Genomic DNA, 18,373 nt, shown 5'->3' with positions numbered 1-18,373 from the left:
AATTTGACAGATCTTCTGTACCGACTGACTTCAGACGAGTCCCAAGTGGGGTTTGGCCGCTACAGACGATTTTGTGAAAAGACCGGTCTGACAAGCTCTAGCTCTGATTGAGATGCATCCAATGGGGGAAAAAAAACAGCTCTCTCTAACTTAAATAGATGTGTTTATTATGCTAATAAGATCTCCGGGGTGGGGGGGGACATCGACCTTTTGGGGTTACAGGCCGGTTACTGACCTTTGCCCTTCCGTGAGCCGAAGCAGCCGGCCTTGTTGGAGCCGGTGGCGGGGCCCTGGTTTAGAGGTGCGGCCTCCTGGTAGCGCTCGCAGCCGGGAACCTCTCTGTGAACCTGATAGGACAGATTCCTCAGCAGACAAACGCTGTTCTCCACCAACTGCACAGAGACAGGGAGATGGGAGGTTTCAAAGGGTCATTACTCCAGTAAGTCAAATTCATCAGCAATCGATTAGAAGCTATGGGTTGGGTTAAACACCTTGTTGTCCACATCTTTGCGGTTGATCTGTGATTGGACAATGTACATCAGTGAGTCCACCAATCCTGCGCACTCTCTCAGCTTCCGCCTGGCCTCACTACGTTCTGAGCTCACGTTTCTGAACAAAACAAAAAATATATAGTTACAATGTTTAGGGTTCAACATCCCCAATACATACTCCCTTTGTCCAGTCATCTCCTGCTGTCCGCTTCCTCCACGTACCTCAGACAGCCAGCTGTGTTGGTGAGGGCCGTCTCCCACTCCAGGTGGCGTGGTTTGAGGCTCTCCTCCCCTCCGTCACTCCCTCTCTCCCAGCCAGAGTGTGGCACCATCACCTCATCTGAGAGGGCATGTAAAGCGTGGTCCACGATCTCCATCTTCACCGAGTCGTGAGACGATAGGTTCCACAATGTGCCTGAGGAAGAAGAGGGAAATGCATCCATCATCTTCATGACTCAGTTCTCTGGTTGGGACCAATAATAAGGAATTATAGTAGAGGTTATAAGGCTGAAGTAGAGTTGGAATAATACACGGTATTGTTTTACTGTCCCATAACTAGTACTGTAACAGAGTAGTCAGTCCCTCCAGAATTCCATGATTACAATTTTGGGGCCAAATCAAATTTCTGCATATTACGAGGGCTATTTCCACATAAAAAGTAAAATCTTAACACATAAAAACGGAGCCATCACCGCAGTAGACAAAGAGTACTCGTAATTGCAACTCTGAGACTGAACAGTAGTATTTACCTGTAATGGTGTCAGTGAGGTCTTGGTCTCTGGCCTTCCTCAGTAGCCGGACTAAAGCGGGGATGCCGTCACAGTTCTTGATGGCGATCTTGTTGTCGTGGTCTGGTCCGTACGAGATGTTCTTGAGCGCCCCGCAAGCAGAGTGGTGTACATCCCTCTTGGGGTTGTCCAGCAACGAGACCAGAGAAGGGATCCCCTTTAAACGACGCACCTCCGATTTCACCTACATAACCAACATGGTCACACACCAAACCCATCCTAAAACACTGATAGCAGTACATTAACACTTGTAATATTTCAATACAAATCAGTGTGTTTGCCGGTATACAAGGTTTGTGTGTGTGTGTGTGTGTGTTACCTTGTCGTTCTTGAAGGTGAGGTGCTGGAGGAAGGCAGCAGCGTTGGTTTTGACCGGGTCCAGCCTGTAGTTCAACATGGCGATGACCTCAGGGAGCTCTGGCTGTCTCCAGGTTGTGGGCGGACCCTTCCTCAGGGTGCTGTCCAATGACGCCATACTTCCTCTCTCCATGTTGACGCCCCAGGTGTAGGTGTCGACTCCTCCCATGTCCCCTTCCAAAGTGTCCTCACAACTCCTAAGGGACAATTGGACAAATTAGATGCAAATTAATTGGTGTGTGTGTGTGTTGTACATACATATCAGAGTGGTGTGTGTACCTGAGCCTGCGTCTGTCCAGTCCTCCTGGGCCTGGGCCTAGTCGTGGCATGGTGCCGTATCCTGGATGCATGGTGGGAGGAGCCATACTGTACTCCACATCATCATATCCCAGACTCCTCTGGTCATCCTCCATGCCATAGTGGCCCTGGTGGGCGTAGCGCATGCCCCCCAGCTCCAGGGCACTTCCCATGCCCCTCACCCCTCGCCCCACCTGGGGCTGGGCTGCGTAAGGGTCCAGCTGCTGTCTACTGGGGGCACGGTACCCAGAGTCAAGTGTCCTGTACCCATCCGCAGGTCTGGAGAGAGACAGAATATCAATTATACCAAAGATAGGAAATCTTCAAAAGAATACTAGCATTTTTTTCTTTACAGTGCTCTTCGGCATTTTCACAAACTTTAACGACAGTGGCAGTGGTCTGACCTGTAGCGGTCGTCCATGCGTGTGCCTCTGCTCAGGCTAGCGTAGGCCTCAGAAGGCGGAGCGCTCCTGTAGTCGTCGTAACCCCCCGCGGGACCGTAGTGGTAGTTCCTGGGGACCGTGGCTGTGGGGTAGTCCCCCCCTCCACCCTGCCTGTAGGAGCGGTCCAGAGTGGCACTGTAACCGCCCATGCCCGAGACGGACACTCCCCCGTCAATGGACATCGAATCAGAGGGCAGGACAGTACGTGAGGTGATCACCTTCATCTGCAGAAGAGGAAGTACATCACCATGAGACAGGAAGTTGTAGATAATTGTCATCCATGGAGGAAATTATTTTCAGTTACAGTACAAAGTGTGTTTATACCGCATTCCCTACCCGCCGTCCATTGGTTCCATCGTCTGAGAAGGCGGAGTGTACTTCCTGGGAATCACCTTCTGGTGTGTAGCTCTCGTCTAGAGAGCCATGTGCTGGGTCCACCATCATGTACTGTTAACACAGAGCGTCACACACAGAGCGTCACACACAGAGCGTCACACACAGAGCGTCACACACAGAGCGTCACACACAGAGCGTCACACACAGAGCGTCACACACAGAGCGTCACACACAGAGCGTCACACACAGAGCGTCACACACAGAGCGTCACACACAGAGCGTCACACACAGAGCGTCACACACAGAGCGTCACACACAGACCTGTGTCCCGTTAATGTATCCCTCACTCAGTTTCAGTCGTTCTATGTCCGCATCCCCCAGACGCCCGTTCTGAGGAGAGAGAGAAACCGTTAACCAAGAGAACACTCATATCCACAGGCGTCTTTAGAGACATTATAGAGGATCCAACTGGGTTGTAGTCTAGGCTACAACATCTCCCTACAACCACTCGAACACTGCTGGAGTCATGACAACCAAAGAGACCATGTTCTCTTAATACCTCAGTCATCTACCACATTCAAATACTTTGAAAATGTATCCTTCCTTTCCTTCTCCCTTTGACGTAATCAATGACCAAACCATTGCTTCTTCCACCACTCGTTTCACGTTAGATCACTTCAATGAAGGATGGAGGACAAAAAGAGGTGGGTCCATGGCTGTAGTGCAGGCAGACGCACTCATTCTTTTATAACTAACCCAAGATAGACCCCAATGTCGTTTCCAATGGGAGCAAATTAAATCAGTGGGTAAGGACTTGGGCAGAGCCAAGCACAAGCTAATGAGATTATATTGGCTCGTTCTAGCATGCATTTGCATATTTCTGTTGGACAACACCTACTCTGTGAAGTGCGCTTGTGCAATAACTCAATTCTCCCGTGCACTCAAACTTAGTCAACTGTTTGTAACAGATCAAGTTCAAAAAGAAAATGAGCAAAATGCCGGCCAAAATCCATCTTGCTCCATCCAACTGCCGGCCACTGTGCTTCCCCTCACCTCCTTATTTGGTAGTGAGTGGAAACACCAAGCGGATGCTTCACATTTATACATCCGATTAAATATCTGCCTCATTGTTCCATCTGTGCTATAGCTGTGTGGCTGTGTGTAGTGCCTATTCTGTCCTCAAGGGGTCAGGCCTGTTCATCCACGGTTACAGGAGGAAATGCATATTTCCCTTCACATTCTAAAGCGGTTGTTAACTAGTTAACAGTAAATGTGTTAAGCACCAAGTTTTTGTCCAAATGTGGCATTATACTTAAATTAGATAAACAAAGACACCTGAACCGGGAGAGGCAAAACCCACCCAGTGACAGTCATGAAACATTGCTTAACACACAGACTAAGCATGGTAGAGTGTGACAAGGACAACCTTAAACAAATTAGCCCTGCTAGGATTATTTATGAAAAATAGGCAACCACTTCACCTTCCCAATCAGTCTGTTTACACAGTAAAATAAAATAAATAAATACATTTAAAAAAGGCTTCTCCACGTCCCATCACAGCTCTAAATTCATGATAAAGCATAGTGACTTCACTGCTGTGGACAAACACATGATTACATAACATAGGACATAATCATATTCGGAGTTCTTGAAGCAGTTCCTCTTTTAGTTGATACGGTGTATCGTTTAGAATGATGATCTTAGTGGTAGTATGAGGCTGCATGCATGAGAACTGACTGCAGCATTTCAGGTGCAGTTCTGACCACAACATGCTGGGGCAAAGATGACAATAGCTGTAATTACATGACAGAGGCCTGCAAAAGGTATGCAAGGGTGGTATGAAGGTTGTGTGTGAATGTGTGGGGGTGCATTAAGTGTGGTGGTGAGTGACGGCGTTATGCAGAGGTACGTGATGGAAAATGCATGGCCTGTTAAAGCTGTCGAGATATGTAAACACACACAGTGTGTTAAAGGATAAGGGCTGAAATGCAACGCACAGGTACCACACAATTCACGGCGCCAGTGGAGGAACGGAGGGATGGATTATGGGGTTGGATGCGATGGATGGAGGGTGATAACAGCAATCACTGGATGATGGCGGGATGGATAGACTGAAAGATGAGGGATGCCTGGTCTTTTCGCCTGCATCTAGAAACGGCCCCAGGAAATCTCCCCTGGGGAGACGTGGATGGGGGCTGGGCTGTTACCTGTGTGTGGGGGAGGGGGCGGGACGGGGGGCTGAGCAGGCTCACTCTCCTCCTCTCCTCCTCCAGCGCTCTGGTCAGCTGTTCAAACTGCACCTCCTGCTCCCTCACCGACTCCAGGAGAGCCGCAGCGCTCTCACACTGTTCCATACACTCTACAGAGAGAGCATATACACACACACTGTTCCATACACTCTACAGAGAGAGCATATACACACACACTGTTCCATACACTCTACAGAGAGAGCATATACACACACACTGTTCCATACACTCTACAGAGAGAGCATATACACACACACTGTTCCATACACTCTACAGAGAGAGCATATACACACACACTGTTCCATACACTCTACAGAGAGAGCATATACACACACACTGTTCCATACACTCTACAGAGAGAGCATATACACACACACTGTTCCATACACTCTACAGAGAGAGCATATACACACACACTGTTCCATACACTGTTCCATACACTCTACAGAGAGAGCATATACACACACACTGTTCCATACACTCTACAGAGAGAGCATATACACACACACTGTTCCATACACTCTACAGAGAGCGCATATACACACACACTGTTCCATACACTCTACAGAGAGCGCATATACACACACACTGTTCCATACACTCTACAGAGAGAGCATATACACACACACTGTTCCATACACTCTACAGAGAGAGCATATACACACACACTGTTCCATACACTCTAGAGAGAGCATATACACACACACTGTCCCATACACTCTACAGAGAGCACACACGCACTGCTCCATACACACTACTAGGCTTGGGCAGTATACCGGGGTATTTTTCAATACCGTCAAAACTATTAAAAAGTTTAAAAGTTTCTCAATACATATTTATATTTGTAACTAGTTAAGTAAATGTCTGCAGACAACTTGTGCAATTCGTTAGGAGATAAGGCAGATTTATTTCTTCATGTCATCAGTCACAGTGTATATTAAGATTACTGTAGTTCCCCAGAACAGTCACACATGTGTTTGTAAATAGCACAACGGGGGAAAGGGGAAGCTGTGTATTGACAAGGGTCACATTTTATATTGCAAGTCAGTGTTATGCTTCAATAAAGTGATCAGGGACGGGCAACTATAGTTTTCCTTTCGGCAGAAAATAGCTTCATTTTCAGAGGACAACGGAAGTGGAACTATTTGGCTGGCAGCCACACAAGTAAATGAGCTTACAATGAAAAAGCAAAGGTCTTTTTAGCAAAAACTATGCATGGCCATATTTCTAATGTTTATCATAGGAAATATAGCTGGCTATATTCTAATGTCATACTTAAAATGAATCTGGTATTTTACTGGTGAAAAGTAGGCTGGCTGTACACGGACAAAAGAAGCTACACAGTCAGAGAAATTCCGCTGATAGAATGCCGGTTGGTGAATTCTCAGGGTAGAGAAGTGCAGCTGAAGCACAAAATGAGTGATGCCAAACAGAAATTAAAATAAGGATTTTAGATCAGTGTTCACAAAAACGCAGCAAGATATTTCTTATGCATTCTTTTTCCTGTGTGAAAAAAAAACAGAGTTTGGCCTTAACTCAACGCCTAAGTTTAACTTGCTCTTATCTAATTAAGTGGAATAATTAATAAGGTGTATGTATATGTATACATAAGGTGTATGTATATGTAATATGTATCACTTTAGTTTATTTTAAATTTGCACTCATTACCATATTTAGCTAGTAGCCTCCATGGAAATTCACTACTACTTATGGTCATTGTGTTAGCATTCTTTAATAGATGTTTTTGGCACCCCCTTGAGTACTAAGCCAGTAATACCGTAACTTCCGGGATGAGAAAAGGACAGCATGAAGATATCTGGATACTGCCCAAACATTTTCCGACACTCTACAGAGAGCCATGTTACACACACACACCCTCCATAGTAGTATGAAAAGCACTAAAGCAAAGAGCAGGAAAACTCACATCTCATGAAATCCCTAAGGTTTGACCAGCTGTCAAAGGTAAGCATGGTGTCATGATAACAGAACTTCAAAACCAGGTTTATCACTATACGCGATTCCAAAACAATGTATGAGCCGGTCACAGAATAGCATTTGAGCCAGAGAGAAACACAGCTACTGCTCTGTTCAATCACTGGGCATCTTTTGAGTTCAATATCATCACAATTGAAAAATGTTAAGTCAATAGTTTAAAGAAAGTCATTTATGAATCAATCATACAATCATAATCAATTTGACTTATGTAAAAACAAACAGTAATAATTTGAATGGTAAATCTATTGATAAACTGGGTAAATCAAGATGTAGCCTAGATCTATTCACAATATAGTTGATTGCATATTATTCAACAGTAGTGTGTGCATGCACTGAGTTGAACTTATTTTAGCTGATTTCATGGGGCTAGAGGAATTTTTATTGGCAACTGATCAACAACATTTGTATAGAAGAAACTATTTTATAATAAAGTAATGTAATTTGTGAGTGAGAATATGATTCTGGCTATGAATCTAGTGGAACCCAGATGGGAGGGAGACTAAGTGAATTAGTAACATTGTTGGTGACAATCAGTTTTAAAAAGCTGCATATGTTGCATTATTGTTTGCATAATATCACAAACAAAGTACTAGGTCAGTGAATTGATGTTTGCGACAGCTGTAAGCTAGCACGGAAAGTTAGCCTAGTACAATTATAGCTGGAAGATACTGGTATCATCTTGCATTGTAAAGTATTCTCGCCTGTATGGACGTGGTATTGCGAACAGTAATGAACATTTTCAACATTTCGTGTTGCATTATTCAAGTGTGTTAACTTCAGTGCAGCATGCGTGGGGTGCTAACAAAGCAGGCCAGACAGCTCGTGCAATGAATGAGTACTTTCCTCTTCGTGCTATAAAAGGGGGTGCACTGAAACAGACTCACATGAAATACATTTGACAGAAGTACCGAACGTAACAAATTCTAGTAACGAACAGGAGGCTTTTTTTGTATCGAAAAAGTAGAGGATTCTCAGTATTTCTGTGCAACACTAAATAGAAAGTGCAAAAAAGCAGAGATATACACACCTTCGCCAAGGGGTGTGGCTTTGGAGAAGAGGTGAGAGGTCAGACCAAGGTCAAAGGTGAAGCCCTATTTGCAGGGGCTCATGGGTAGAGTAGATTAAGTTTGCCAAACCACAAGGCCCAGAAAGAGGATAAGGCAAAAGATACTGCAGAGGGGGACAGAGAGAAACAAAGAGTAAAAATGCAGATTTAAAAGTTTAAGAAAGGAAGATGATCGCTAAACACTTGAGTATGTAGAATTGAACATGCACGTTGTCAAAGTTAGCATGCATACCTATATAACGTAATGACGCCACATAACATTGTGCTATATGTGCAACACAGCATTCCTAACCTAGCCCACAATGTCTGCTGTGTGGCTCAAGCAGTCAACAAGTCTAGCAGTCATTTGAAAGAGTAACAGCGAGACAACTCAAAGGTGAAACCCATCAACCCCGAGATAATGGAATTCATTGCACTTGACAATCAACTGTTCTCTGTCATGGGTGATGTTGGCTTTCGCGACTGGTCAAGCATCGGTACACACTAACATTACCAAGTGCGCCATTGTTCAGATGTTGCCCTACCGTAGTTACACAGAAATAGCGTCACTGCTATTAGCTTCACAACATACTATGGAACACCGTTTGGGTCTGTGTGTCAAAAAAGATTGACAATAACACTAAGTGTTCTTTGACCTATGACACGTTAAATAAGCTTTTAATTTGAAATTTCAAATAACCGTTCTATTATAAGATGTTGTGTGTTCTGAATTTGCACATGGAAGCCTAGCGCTACACTATCAGTAGCACTGTCGAAGCTGTACAAAAAAAGTCAGCAAACAAGCAAAAACCAGCCACAAACTGTGCGTTTATAATACCGCGTTGGTAATAAAGCATTATTTGTTTGACCGCAACTTCTGGGGTAGATAGCGAGCTTAGTACAAAGCTAGCGCCAATACAACCAGCCTGAAAATAAGAAACTGCAGTCATTTTCACTATTCTTAGCAATGATTTAGGAATCCTTGCTAGTAACTATTAGCTAGGTAGCCACTTGTTGCCTATTGAAATTGAACTTCAGTTCATGAAAATAAATAGCAAGCCAGCTACTTATTAACCCTGTTGCCCAAAGCTAACATTATAAACAGGCAGCTAGTGTCACCTGGCTAGTGAGGCTCGACTTGACCGGGTTGAGTAGCTAGCCACAATAAGGATTAGGCACAATAGTGCACTTTGCGGTTAGACTTAAAAATAAAAGTACCTCTTTGAAAGTGATGTAGAAGGTTAAAATTGGTGGAATCATGCCATATTTAGACTAGATAATGTTAAACAAGGTTGGAATGTGAAGCAATGAAATGGGGTATCAGTTAGAGGTCGGCCGATTAGATCGGAATGGCCGATTAATTAGGGCAAATTTCAAGTTCTCATACCAATCGGTAATCCGCATTTTTGGACACAGATTTGCCGATTTTTATTTAACTAGGTAAGACAGTTAAGAATACATTCTTATTTTCAATGACGGCCTAGGAACAGTGGGTTAACTGCCTTGTTCAGGGGCAGAACGACAGATTTTTACCTTGTTAACTCAGGGGATTCAATCTTGCAACCTTACAGTTAACTAGTCCAACGCTCTAACCACCTGATTACATTGCACTCCACGAGGAGCCTGCATGGCAGGCTGACTACCTGTTACACAAGGGCAGGAAAAAACCATGGTAAGTTGCTAGCTAGCATTAAACTGATCTTATAAAAAACAATCAATCTTAACACTATCACTAGTTAACTACACATGGTTGATAATATTACCAGTTTATCTAGCGTGTCCTGTGTTGCATATAATCGATGCAGTGCCTGTTAATTTCTCATTGAATCACAGCCCACTTCGACAAACGGGTGATGATTTAACAAGCACATTTGATTGCACTGTTTATGACTTCAAGCCTATCAACTCCCGAGATTAGGCTGGTGTAACCAATGTGAAATGGCTGGCTAGTTAGCGGGGTGCGCGCTAATAGCATTTCAAACATCACTCGCTCTGAGACTTGGAGTAGTTGTTCCCCTTGCTCTGCATGGGTAACGCTGCTTCAAGGGTGGCTGTTGTCAATGTGTTCCTGGTTCGAGCCCAGGTAGGAGCGAGGAGAGGGACGGAAGCTATACTGTTACACTGGCAATACTAAAGTGCCTATAAGAACATCCAATAGTCAAAGGTACAAAATACAAATCGTTTTGAGAGAAATTGTCCTATAATTCCTATAATAACTACAACCTAAAACTTCTTACCGGGGAATATTGAATACTCCTGTTAAAAGGAACCACCAGCTTTCATATGTTCTCATGTTCTGAGCAAGGATCTGAAACGTTAGCTTTTTTACATCCACATATTGCACTTTTACTTTCTTCTCCAACACTTTGTTTTTGCATTATTTAAACCAAATTGAACATGTTTCATTATTTATTTGAGGCTAAAATGATTTTTTTGATGTATTATATGAAGTTAAAATTCATTTTTAAAAATCAAATAAATCGGTATCGGCATGGGAAATTCATAAGTCGGTCGACCTCTAATATCAGTCTACTGTGACACACACAGAACACAACTGAAGAGTTTAACCAAATATTAGCGTTGTAGCTCTTACCGCAGGACTGCGACTGTGAAATAACCTCCCCAGTCAGCCTGTTGTGTGTATTAACATTCATATTGCACTGTACAGCTTTACCTAAGGATTGGAGATCAATGAAATAAGCTAACAGTCTTCTCAATATCCAATATATTTTTTCCCCCCCAATGGCCTCAGAGTTATCAGACTCCAAAACAAAACATTTATTTAACTAGGCAAGTCAGTTAAGAACAAACAATAAATGTGCCTCAATTCATAGTTGTTTGAGGCACGCAATAAGAGCTACAATGCTAATTTTCTCTGGGTGTCACTGAGTAGACATACCATGTCAATGACCAACAATCCATAAGTAAGGCTGTACAGTGAAATAAGTACGCCCCAATGCAATTTTAAAGTATAATACATCAAAAGCCCAATGGCTATCATGCCAGACAATACACACACCTATTTTACACTAGCTTTAACAGTACAGTAGCGGTGGCTCAGTTGAGACTGCAGCTTGTCTGGGCCAGGCGAAACACACCGTCAGCAGAGAGACAAGAACACCAACTCCCAGGATCCATCTCCTCTTCTTTGTTTAATGTCCTCCAGTACTGTCCGTCCATCCCTCCCCCAGCCCATTTCTCACTCACTCTCCCAACCTCGCCTTAAGCCCCTTCGCTCCTTTTTCTCTCTACCAATCTCTATCCATCCTCTCCCCCTCTGTCAACGTCCCCTCTTTCATCCCTCTCCCTCACTGTTTTTCGTTCCAGCCTCTTCAGAGCACACAATAGAACGGAATACAGTATTATCAGAGCCAGACAAACAGGCTCAGACAGTAGTAATTACTCTTATCTGCTGATAAAACATTCATCCACCCATTGGTTCCTGGTTTAAAAAAAAGGTTACTATACCAAGGCTCCACACACAAACAAGCACAGACATACACCTGTCAAACCGGTTATGCTAGGGAGGGGCATGGGGAGAGACGGAGGTGACCACATTTCTTTGTCTCTTTCAGTCTGACACAAAAACAGACACAGGACTCTTGGTATACTAGTGCCTCTCTCAACAGCTACTGAAAACCAGGAGTAAGAACTGTGGTTTAAGGGTCAGCCATATCTGGAAATCTGACTGCCGATGGGTACTTAGCACCTGTACCCAGAGAATCGTCAGTTAACAGTTTTTAACCCCGATTTGCTTCTTTTAAATACTCAAGGCCACAAGGTGGCAGTAGCTTGTTTGACTTGTGCCTGATGCAGCTAATGTACGCTAACTGGCAAGTTACACTAACGTTGCTAGCTAGCCATTTTGTAATAAGCCGTTGTTGACACTAACCAGATAGCCACAACTAGATAACTAGCAACATCATTAAAACACAATGGATTTGAAAAAATTAAATTAATAAAAGCAGCTACCAGTTAGCTGTCGAGAGTCAATGGAGTAGCTAGCTAGCTATGTTGTACAAAATGGCTATTCTAACCATTTAGCTAACATTAGACAGCAAGAGAAATAGCAGTTTGGGATAATGGAGAGTGAATTAAATTATTTCTTCATCTTGAGATGGCTAGCTTGGTAGAGCATTTAGTGTTGTGTGCATTGTACTTCCTGGCTCAGTAAGAAAGCTAATGTTAGCTAGCTAAGTAATGAAAAGGTGCACATTAACAACCTAACAAAATTCCTTCTATGACAAAACTCCTTAGCTAGAAGTAAAGATTTGCTTTAGAAAACAAAAATGCAACTTTGTTGTAGTTTGAACAATTGACGAAAAGGGAGTGGTTTACACTGAGAAAAGTGCCCTCTGTCACTTCTGTCAGCGCATACACTGATTGACTCCAAGTCAAGTTCTCGGCCATGTTTAGGCCACTGACGAGCATTGCGATTCTACAAGTAGAAACAGCAGGGGTGTAATCAATACGCAGATTGTGTTGCTAAACATTTTACAACAGACACCATTTAATCCAAAAGAAAAACGCAACCAAGAGTTTTGCCAAATTACCGTACGACAGGTCACGTATTCACCCTGCACACCCTAACTAATAAACAAAACAGCAATATCTTCATGCTTTGATTTAAAAATATATATATATTTTAAAAGGCTAATTCAATTTGGCCCTGTGGTCTTTCCACAGGACCAGGTGGTGAGACAGGGATGAAGCCCCACCCTCAACATATATCAAAGAATTGGAGGGCACAAGAATAGTCAGCAGCACCCAGCCTCACCCTACTAGAATCTGAAGTCAAACGTCTGTTCGCTGATGATCTGGTGCTTCTGTCCCCAACCAAGGAGGGCCTACACAGCACCTATATCTTCTGCATAGATTCAGTCAGACCTTGCATAGATGGGCCCTGACCATAAATCTCAAAAATGGTGTTCCAAAAAAAAGGTCCAGTCGCCAGGACCACAAATTCCATCTAGACAACTACAAACCTCGGCCTAAACATAAGCGCCACAGGTAACTTCCAAAGATGTGAACCATCTGTGTGAAGGCAAAAAGCGCCTATGTCATCTAAAGAAACATACCAATTAGGATCCATCTAAAAAAATACTTGAATCAGTTACAGAATCCATTGCACTTTGTGGTTGTGAGGTCTGGGGTCCGCTCACCAACCAAGAATTCACAAAATGGGGCAAACACCAAATTGAGACGGCATGCAGAATTCTGCAAAAATATCCTCCATGTACTACATAAAACAACAAATAACGCATGCAGAGCAGAATTTGGCAAACACCCGCTAATGATCAAAATCCAGAAAAGAGGCAGTAAATTCTACAAATGTCTAAAAGGAAGTGATTCCCAAACCTCCCATAACAAAGCCATCATCTACAGAGAAATGAACCTGGAGAAGAGAACCCTAAGGAAGCTGGTCCTAGAGCTCTGTTCACAAACAGAACCAAAAGAGATCCAGGAACGCAAAACACAATTAGACCCAACCAAAATCAGGAGAAACAAAAAGACAATTACTTGACACATTGGAAAGCATTTACAAAAACTGAGCAAACTAGAATGCTATTTGGCCCTAAACAGAGAGTACACAGGGGCAGAATACCTGACCACTGTGACTGACCCAAACTTAAGGAAAGCTTTGACTAGTAGACTCAGTGAACATAGCCTAGCAATTGAGAAAGGCTGCTGAAGGCAGACATGGCTCTCAAGAGAAGACAGGCTATGTGCCCACTGCCCACAAAATGAGTTGAAACTGAGCTGCACTTCCTAACCCCCTGCCAAATGTATGGCCATAGAGACACATATTTCCCTCAGATTACACAGACCCACAAATATATTAAACAAATCCAATATCTATTGGATGAAATACCAGAGTGTACAATCACAGCAGCAACATTTGTGACCTGTTGCCTCAAGAAAAGGGCAACCAGTGAAGAACAAACCATTGTAAATACAACCTATGTTTATTTTCCCTTTTGCACATCATGACAACGCTGTATATAGACATGACATTTGAAATGTCTTTTCTTTTGAAACTTGTGTAATGTTTACTGTTAATTTATAGCTTATTTCACTTTTGTGTTATCCATTTCACTTGCTTGGCAATGTAAACATTGTTTCCCATGCCAATAAAGCCCCTTAAACTGAAATTTAACTGAAAGAGCGAGAGGTGCTGACAACGGGGTAAAAAGACGAAAGGAGGAACAGAGGTGTATTGTGAAATGGGAGGGGTGGGGGGGGGGGGCTGACTCACAGTTTCACCTGTGGGGGACTGAGTGTGTGAGAACGAGAAAGAAGCGGAATGAGAGAAAAATAGTGAGAGAAAGTGTCCGAGCCACAGAGCAAGGGTAGAGATCAGGCCAGCATGGAATGTGATGACATCACTGAGTAGAACTGCCCTTTAAACAATAGAAATAGTACCTCTAGCTGCCTCGTCGGCTCCTGTCTGATGACTCACCACACACACAAATCCCATTCCACGTCTATTACAGGCCGATTCCCACTTCCTTGTTGCTTTTTGCTCTGCTTCTCCAGAAGAGAAATGGTGGAGGTGAAAAAAAAATATATATATATAAAGAAAGAAAAAAAGAGGTAGGTTGGATGACAGACAGGGGCAGAAAAGGCAGCTAGAGATACAATTTCTATTGTTTAAAAAAGGGATGAATATTTCAAGCGGTTTGCTTTATTTTGGAATAGAGGGGTTCAGGAATCAGAGATGAGGGGTGTGATGAGGATGGATGACATCATTTTAACAAACACACAGCCAAAGGCCACTGCCCACCTGCACAAACTCTTGTCCAGTAACACATGCCCTTATATGGGAAGATGCAGTACAACAGCACTGAACTGTTGTTATCTACCCTACAGCCAGGAGAGAAAGAGGGGAGGAGTAGAGAGAAGATAAGGAGTGCGGAATAAAATAAAGTGAAGCTTACATTCCTCAGACTGTGTCGGCTCAAATCGCTACTAAAGTCCCTAGTTAAGACACAACAAACCGTAGTAGGAGAACTGTGGGTTCAATATGGAGACAGTAACATCTCAAGGCAAGCCTGGGTCACAGTGACCCATTCACAAAGCGAGCAAAACCAAGTCTGGCATTCCACACAGTCTCATTCATTTAGTGAAACCTATCATTACCACTCAAATCCAAATGTTTGTCATTTACAAATAAGGAATGTGCGAGTGTTTGAGCATGTTTTTTTTTTGTTCATTGGTGTGTGGGTCTGCGTGTCTGAGTGTAAACCACAGAGTGGGGAATTCACAGCTGTTGGTTTGGGAGGCCACTGGAACAATGAGAAGTTTGTGTGAGTGAGCACAAGCGTGAAAGCGTTAGAGTGTGGTTTAGGCTGTGTGTGTTTAAGGGGGGCTGAACTTACTGATTTTGCCTCTGCTTCAATCATCCATCATGTTGCACACCTTTCAGTTCCCTTAAATGTTTTCAATATTTGTATTGAATTTATAAAATGTTGTGCAATTGTTCAATAATTTCCCTTGTAGAGGCCAGATTTAGACATAACACCAAGTTTATGTAGCTGAAGACAGGGATGCAAACTGGTGAGGGCCCAAGAAGGCAACACTGTTGCTCCAAAACATGCAAAAACAATCCCTGTTTGGGGGAAATGCAGGTTAACTAATTAAACAAGAAAAACATCAAGTGGTTCATGGGAACCTAACTCAGAGTTTAAAAAATGTAAAGAGAGCAATCCAATGTTATTAGTTGCCTAGACTTTACTGCAAATGACAATTAAGTAGAGGAAAAAACCCACTAATATTGCAATTAGCCATGACAGCCTTTATAATAGAACGCTTGTGACCACACACACCAACCTAAATATTGCACTTGGGAAAAAACATCTTAAAGTAGAAATATAATTAAACAAAAGGGCATTATTTTTGCTCTATTATAATGGCCACTATATAGACGACGATCAAGTGCACAAGGCTACATGTGTGTGTAAAAAAAAACAATGACTGAGTAAAAAAAAAAAAAAAAAAGAGTAATAATCCCCCCTCACTCACACGTGTTACTGTCAAGTGCAACACGACAAGCCATATCTTTGGGCTACACTGCACATTATTACATTGTATCTTCTGCCTGTGGACATCTGTTCTACAATGTGCCAGCAGAGCATGATACACTTTGGTGGCATAATTGATCTATTTCAGGCAGAGAGTACACCTAGCATACCCCTTTTCATCCACTGTATTGAAAAAGTGAGAAATAGGGGAAAGTATGTGGTGTTCCTTTCACCTCTATAGCTCATGAGGTGCTGATGCTGTAACGAGCACAGTGGTTGTCTATTCGTTCTTCAGTAGTGTGCTGCATTCAGGTATATGAACAGCCAGTATTTTTCCAAACGCACAGCACTCGTTTGCTTACAGCCAGAAGTGTGATTCAAAGCCAAGCCCCCTGCCCAAACTTCTCATCAGATCTACACGAATCACATAGGTTAATGACGCACTGATATGACATTTTTGGCAGATGCCCCATATTTTCTTTAGAAAGAGTTTCCAGCTGTTTTTTTGAAAACATTAGCCAGAAACAGTAGTTTTTCTAGGTGGCTCCCATTTTGGCTGTAGTGTTTCCAAGCGCATGGAAGAGAGCACGTTCTTTGGTATTTTTCTCCGGGAAAGACCAAAAGGACCATTTGTGATGTAACTGGGACCATTTGGAGTGCCAACAGAAGAAGATCAAAGGTAAGTCTTTATTTATATCGCTATTTCTGGCTTTTGTGAAGTTTCTAAAACTGTTTGAATCATGTCTGAGTATAACAGAACTTATTTAGCAGGCGAAAACCTGAGGACAAACCATTCAGATTATTTTTTTGGGGGGTCACTGTCTCTTCAGTGAGTTTTCATGGGGAATCCAGATTTCTAATACTTTCCTGCAGTTCCTACCACTTCCACTGGATGTCACCAGTCTAGAAATTGGTTGAGGTTTTTCCTTTGTGCAATGAAGAAGTAGCACAGCTCAGAACGAGAGTCAATTCATGTGTAATTTTTGATCGAGGCGCGTGACCAGAAAAGCGTCAGTTTGGTTTCCTCCTGTATTGAACACAGATCATCCAGTCTTCAATTTGATCGATTGTTTAAGTTTAAAAATACCTAAAGTTGTATTATAAAAGTAGTTTGAAATGTTTTGGCATAGTTTACAGGTAACTTGAGATATTTTGTAGTCACGTTGCGCAAGTTGGAACCAGTGTTTTTCTGGATCAAACGCGCCAAATAAAATGGAAATCTTGGATATATATATATATAGACAGAATTAATCAAACAAAAGGACCATTTGTGATGTTTATGGGACATATTGGAGTGCCAACAAAAGTTCATCGAAGGTAAGGCATTAATTATATTTTTATTTCTGTGTTTTGTGTCGTGCCTGCAGGGTTGAAATATGCTACTCTCTCAATGTTTACTGTTATGCTATCATCAGATAACAGCATTTTATACTTTCACCGAAAAGCCTTTTTTGAAATCGGACATGTTGGCTGGATTCACAACGAGTGGAGCTTTAATTTGCTATCTTGCATGTGTGATCTACTGAAAGTTTGATTTTTATAGTAGTTTATTTGAATTTGGCTATATTTTCCCTGGCTATTGGCCAGGTGGGACGATTGCATCCCACCTATCCCAGAGAGGTTAATTAACAAGAAGTAAAGCTTAATTGTGATGTATTACACTTGTGATTTTATGAAAGTTAAATATTTATAATACTGTCGTTTGAATTTCGCGCTCTGCAATTTCACCGGATGTTGGCCAGGTGGGACGGTGCCCATCGCAATTCAACGGCTCAGACACAAGAGGTATGTGGCAGGGTCTACAGTCAATCACGCATTACAAAAAGAAAACCAGCACCGTAGCGGAACAGGATGTCTTGCTCCCAGACAGACTAAATAACTTCTTTGCTCGCTTTGAGGACAATACAGTGCCACTGACACGGCCCGCTACCAAAACCTGCAGACTCTCCTTCACTACAGCCGACGTGAGTAAAACATTTAAACGTGCTAACCCTCGCAGGGCTGCAGGCCTAGACAGCATCCCCAGCCGCTTCCTCAGAGCATGCGCAGACCAGCTGGCTGGCTGGTGTTAACGGACATATTCAATCAATCCTTATCCCAGTCTGCTGCTCCCACATGCTTCAAGAGGGCCACCATTGTTCCTGTACCCAAGAAAACTAAGGTAACTGAGCTAAACGACTACCGCCCCGTAGCACTCACTTCCGTAATCATGAAGTGCTTTGAGAGACTAGTCAAGGACCATATCACCTCCACCCTACCGAACACCCTAGACCCACTACAATTTGCTTACCGCCCCCAATATGTCCACAGACGACGCAATCGCAACCGCACTGCCCTAACCCATCTGGACA

At 42.9% G+C, this 18,373-nt stretch overlaps 1 protein-coding gene across 11 annotated transcripts in view; it reads right to left on the bottom strand.

Annotated features, from left to right (window-relative positions):
* Positions 1–18,373, bottom strand: part of LOC123993433 (catenin delta-1-like) — a 37,947-nt gene that overhangs the window by 10,092 nt on the left and 9,482 nt on the right. For 4 of the 11 annotated variants that reach the window (XM_046295574.1, XM_046295579.1, XM_046295578.1 and 1 more), the window contains exons 3-13: positions 7,984–8,126; positions 4,920–5,071; positions 3,034–3,102; positions 2,701–2,823; positions 2,338–2,600; positions 1,916–2,212; positions 1,599–1,833; positions 1,241–1,463; positions 714–906; positions 492–609; positions 236–392 (exon numbers count right to left, since the gene is read on the bottom strand). In XM_046295574.1, coding sequence (XP_046151530.1) covers positions 236–392; positions 492–609; positions 714–906; positions 1,241–1,463; positions 1,599–1,833; positions 1,916–2,212; positions 2,338–2,600; positions 2,701–2,823; positions 3,034–3,102; positions 4,920–5,066 — 1,825 coding nt within the window. In that variant the 5' untranslated portion in view covers positions 5,067–5,071; positions 7,984–8,126. Of the gene's footprint in view, positions 1–235; positions 393–491; positions 610–713; positions 907–1,240; positions 1,464–1,598; positions 1,834–1,915; positions 2,213–2,337; positions 2,601–2,700; positions 2,824–3,033; positions 3,103–4,919; positions 5,072–7,983; positions 8,127–11,020; positions 11,190–18,373 lie in introns of those variants that run through there. The other 7 variants (XM_046295581.1, XM_046295584.1, XM_046295583.1 and 4 more) reach the window with 5 other exon arrangements.

The sequence above is a fragment of the Oncorhynchus gorbuscha genome, linkage group LG13 (assembly GCF_021184085.1).
Source record: "Oncorhynchus gorbuscha isolate QuinsamMale2020 ecotype Even-year linkage group LG13, OgorEven_v1.0, whole genome shotgun sequence".
In the NCBI taxonomy this organism is placed as follows: domain Eukaryota; kingdom Metazoa; phylum Chordata; class Actinopteri; order Salmoniformes; family Salmonidae; genus Oncorhynchus; species Oncorhynchus gorbuscha.
Note: the sequence above shows the minus strand (reverse complement) of the source record. Positions and strands in the feature narration are given on the sequence as shown.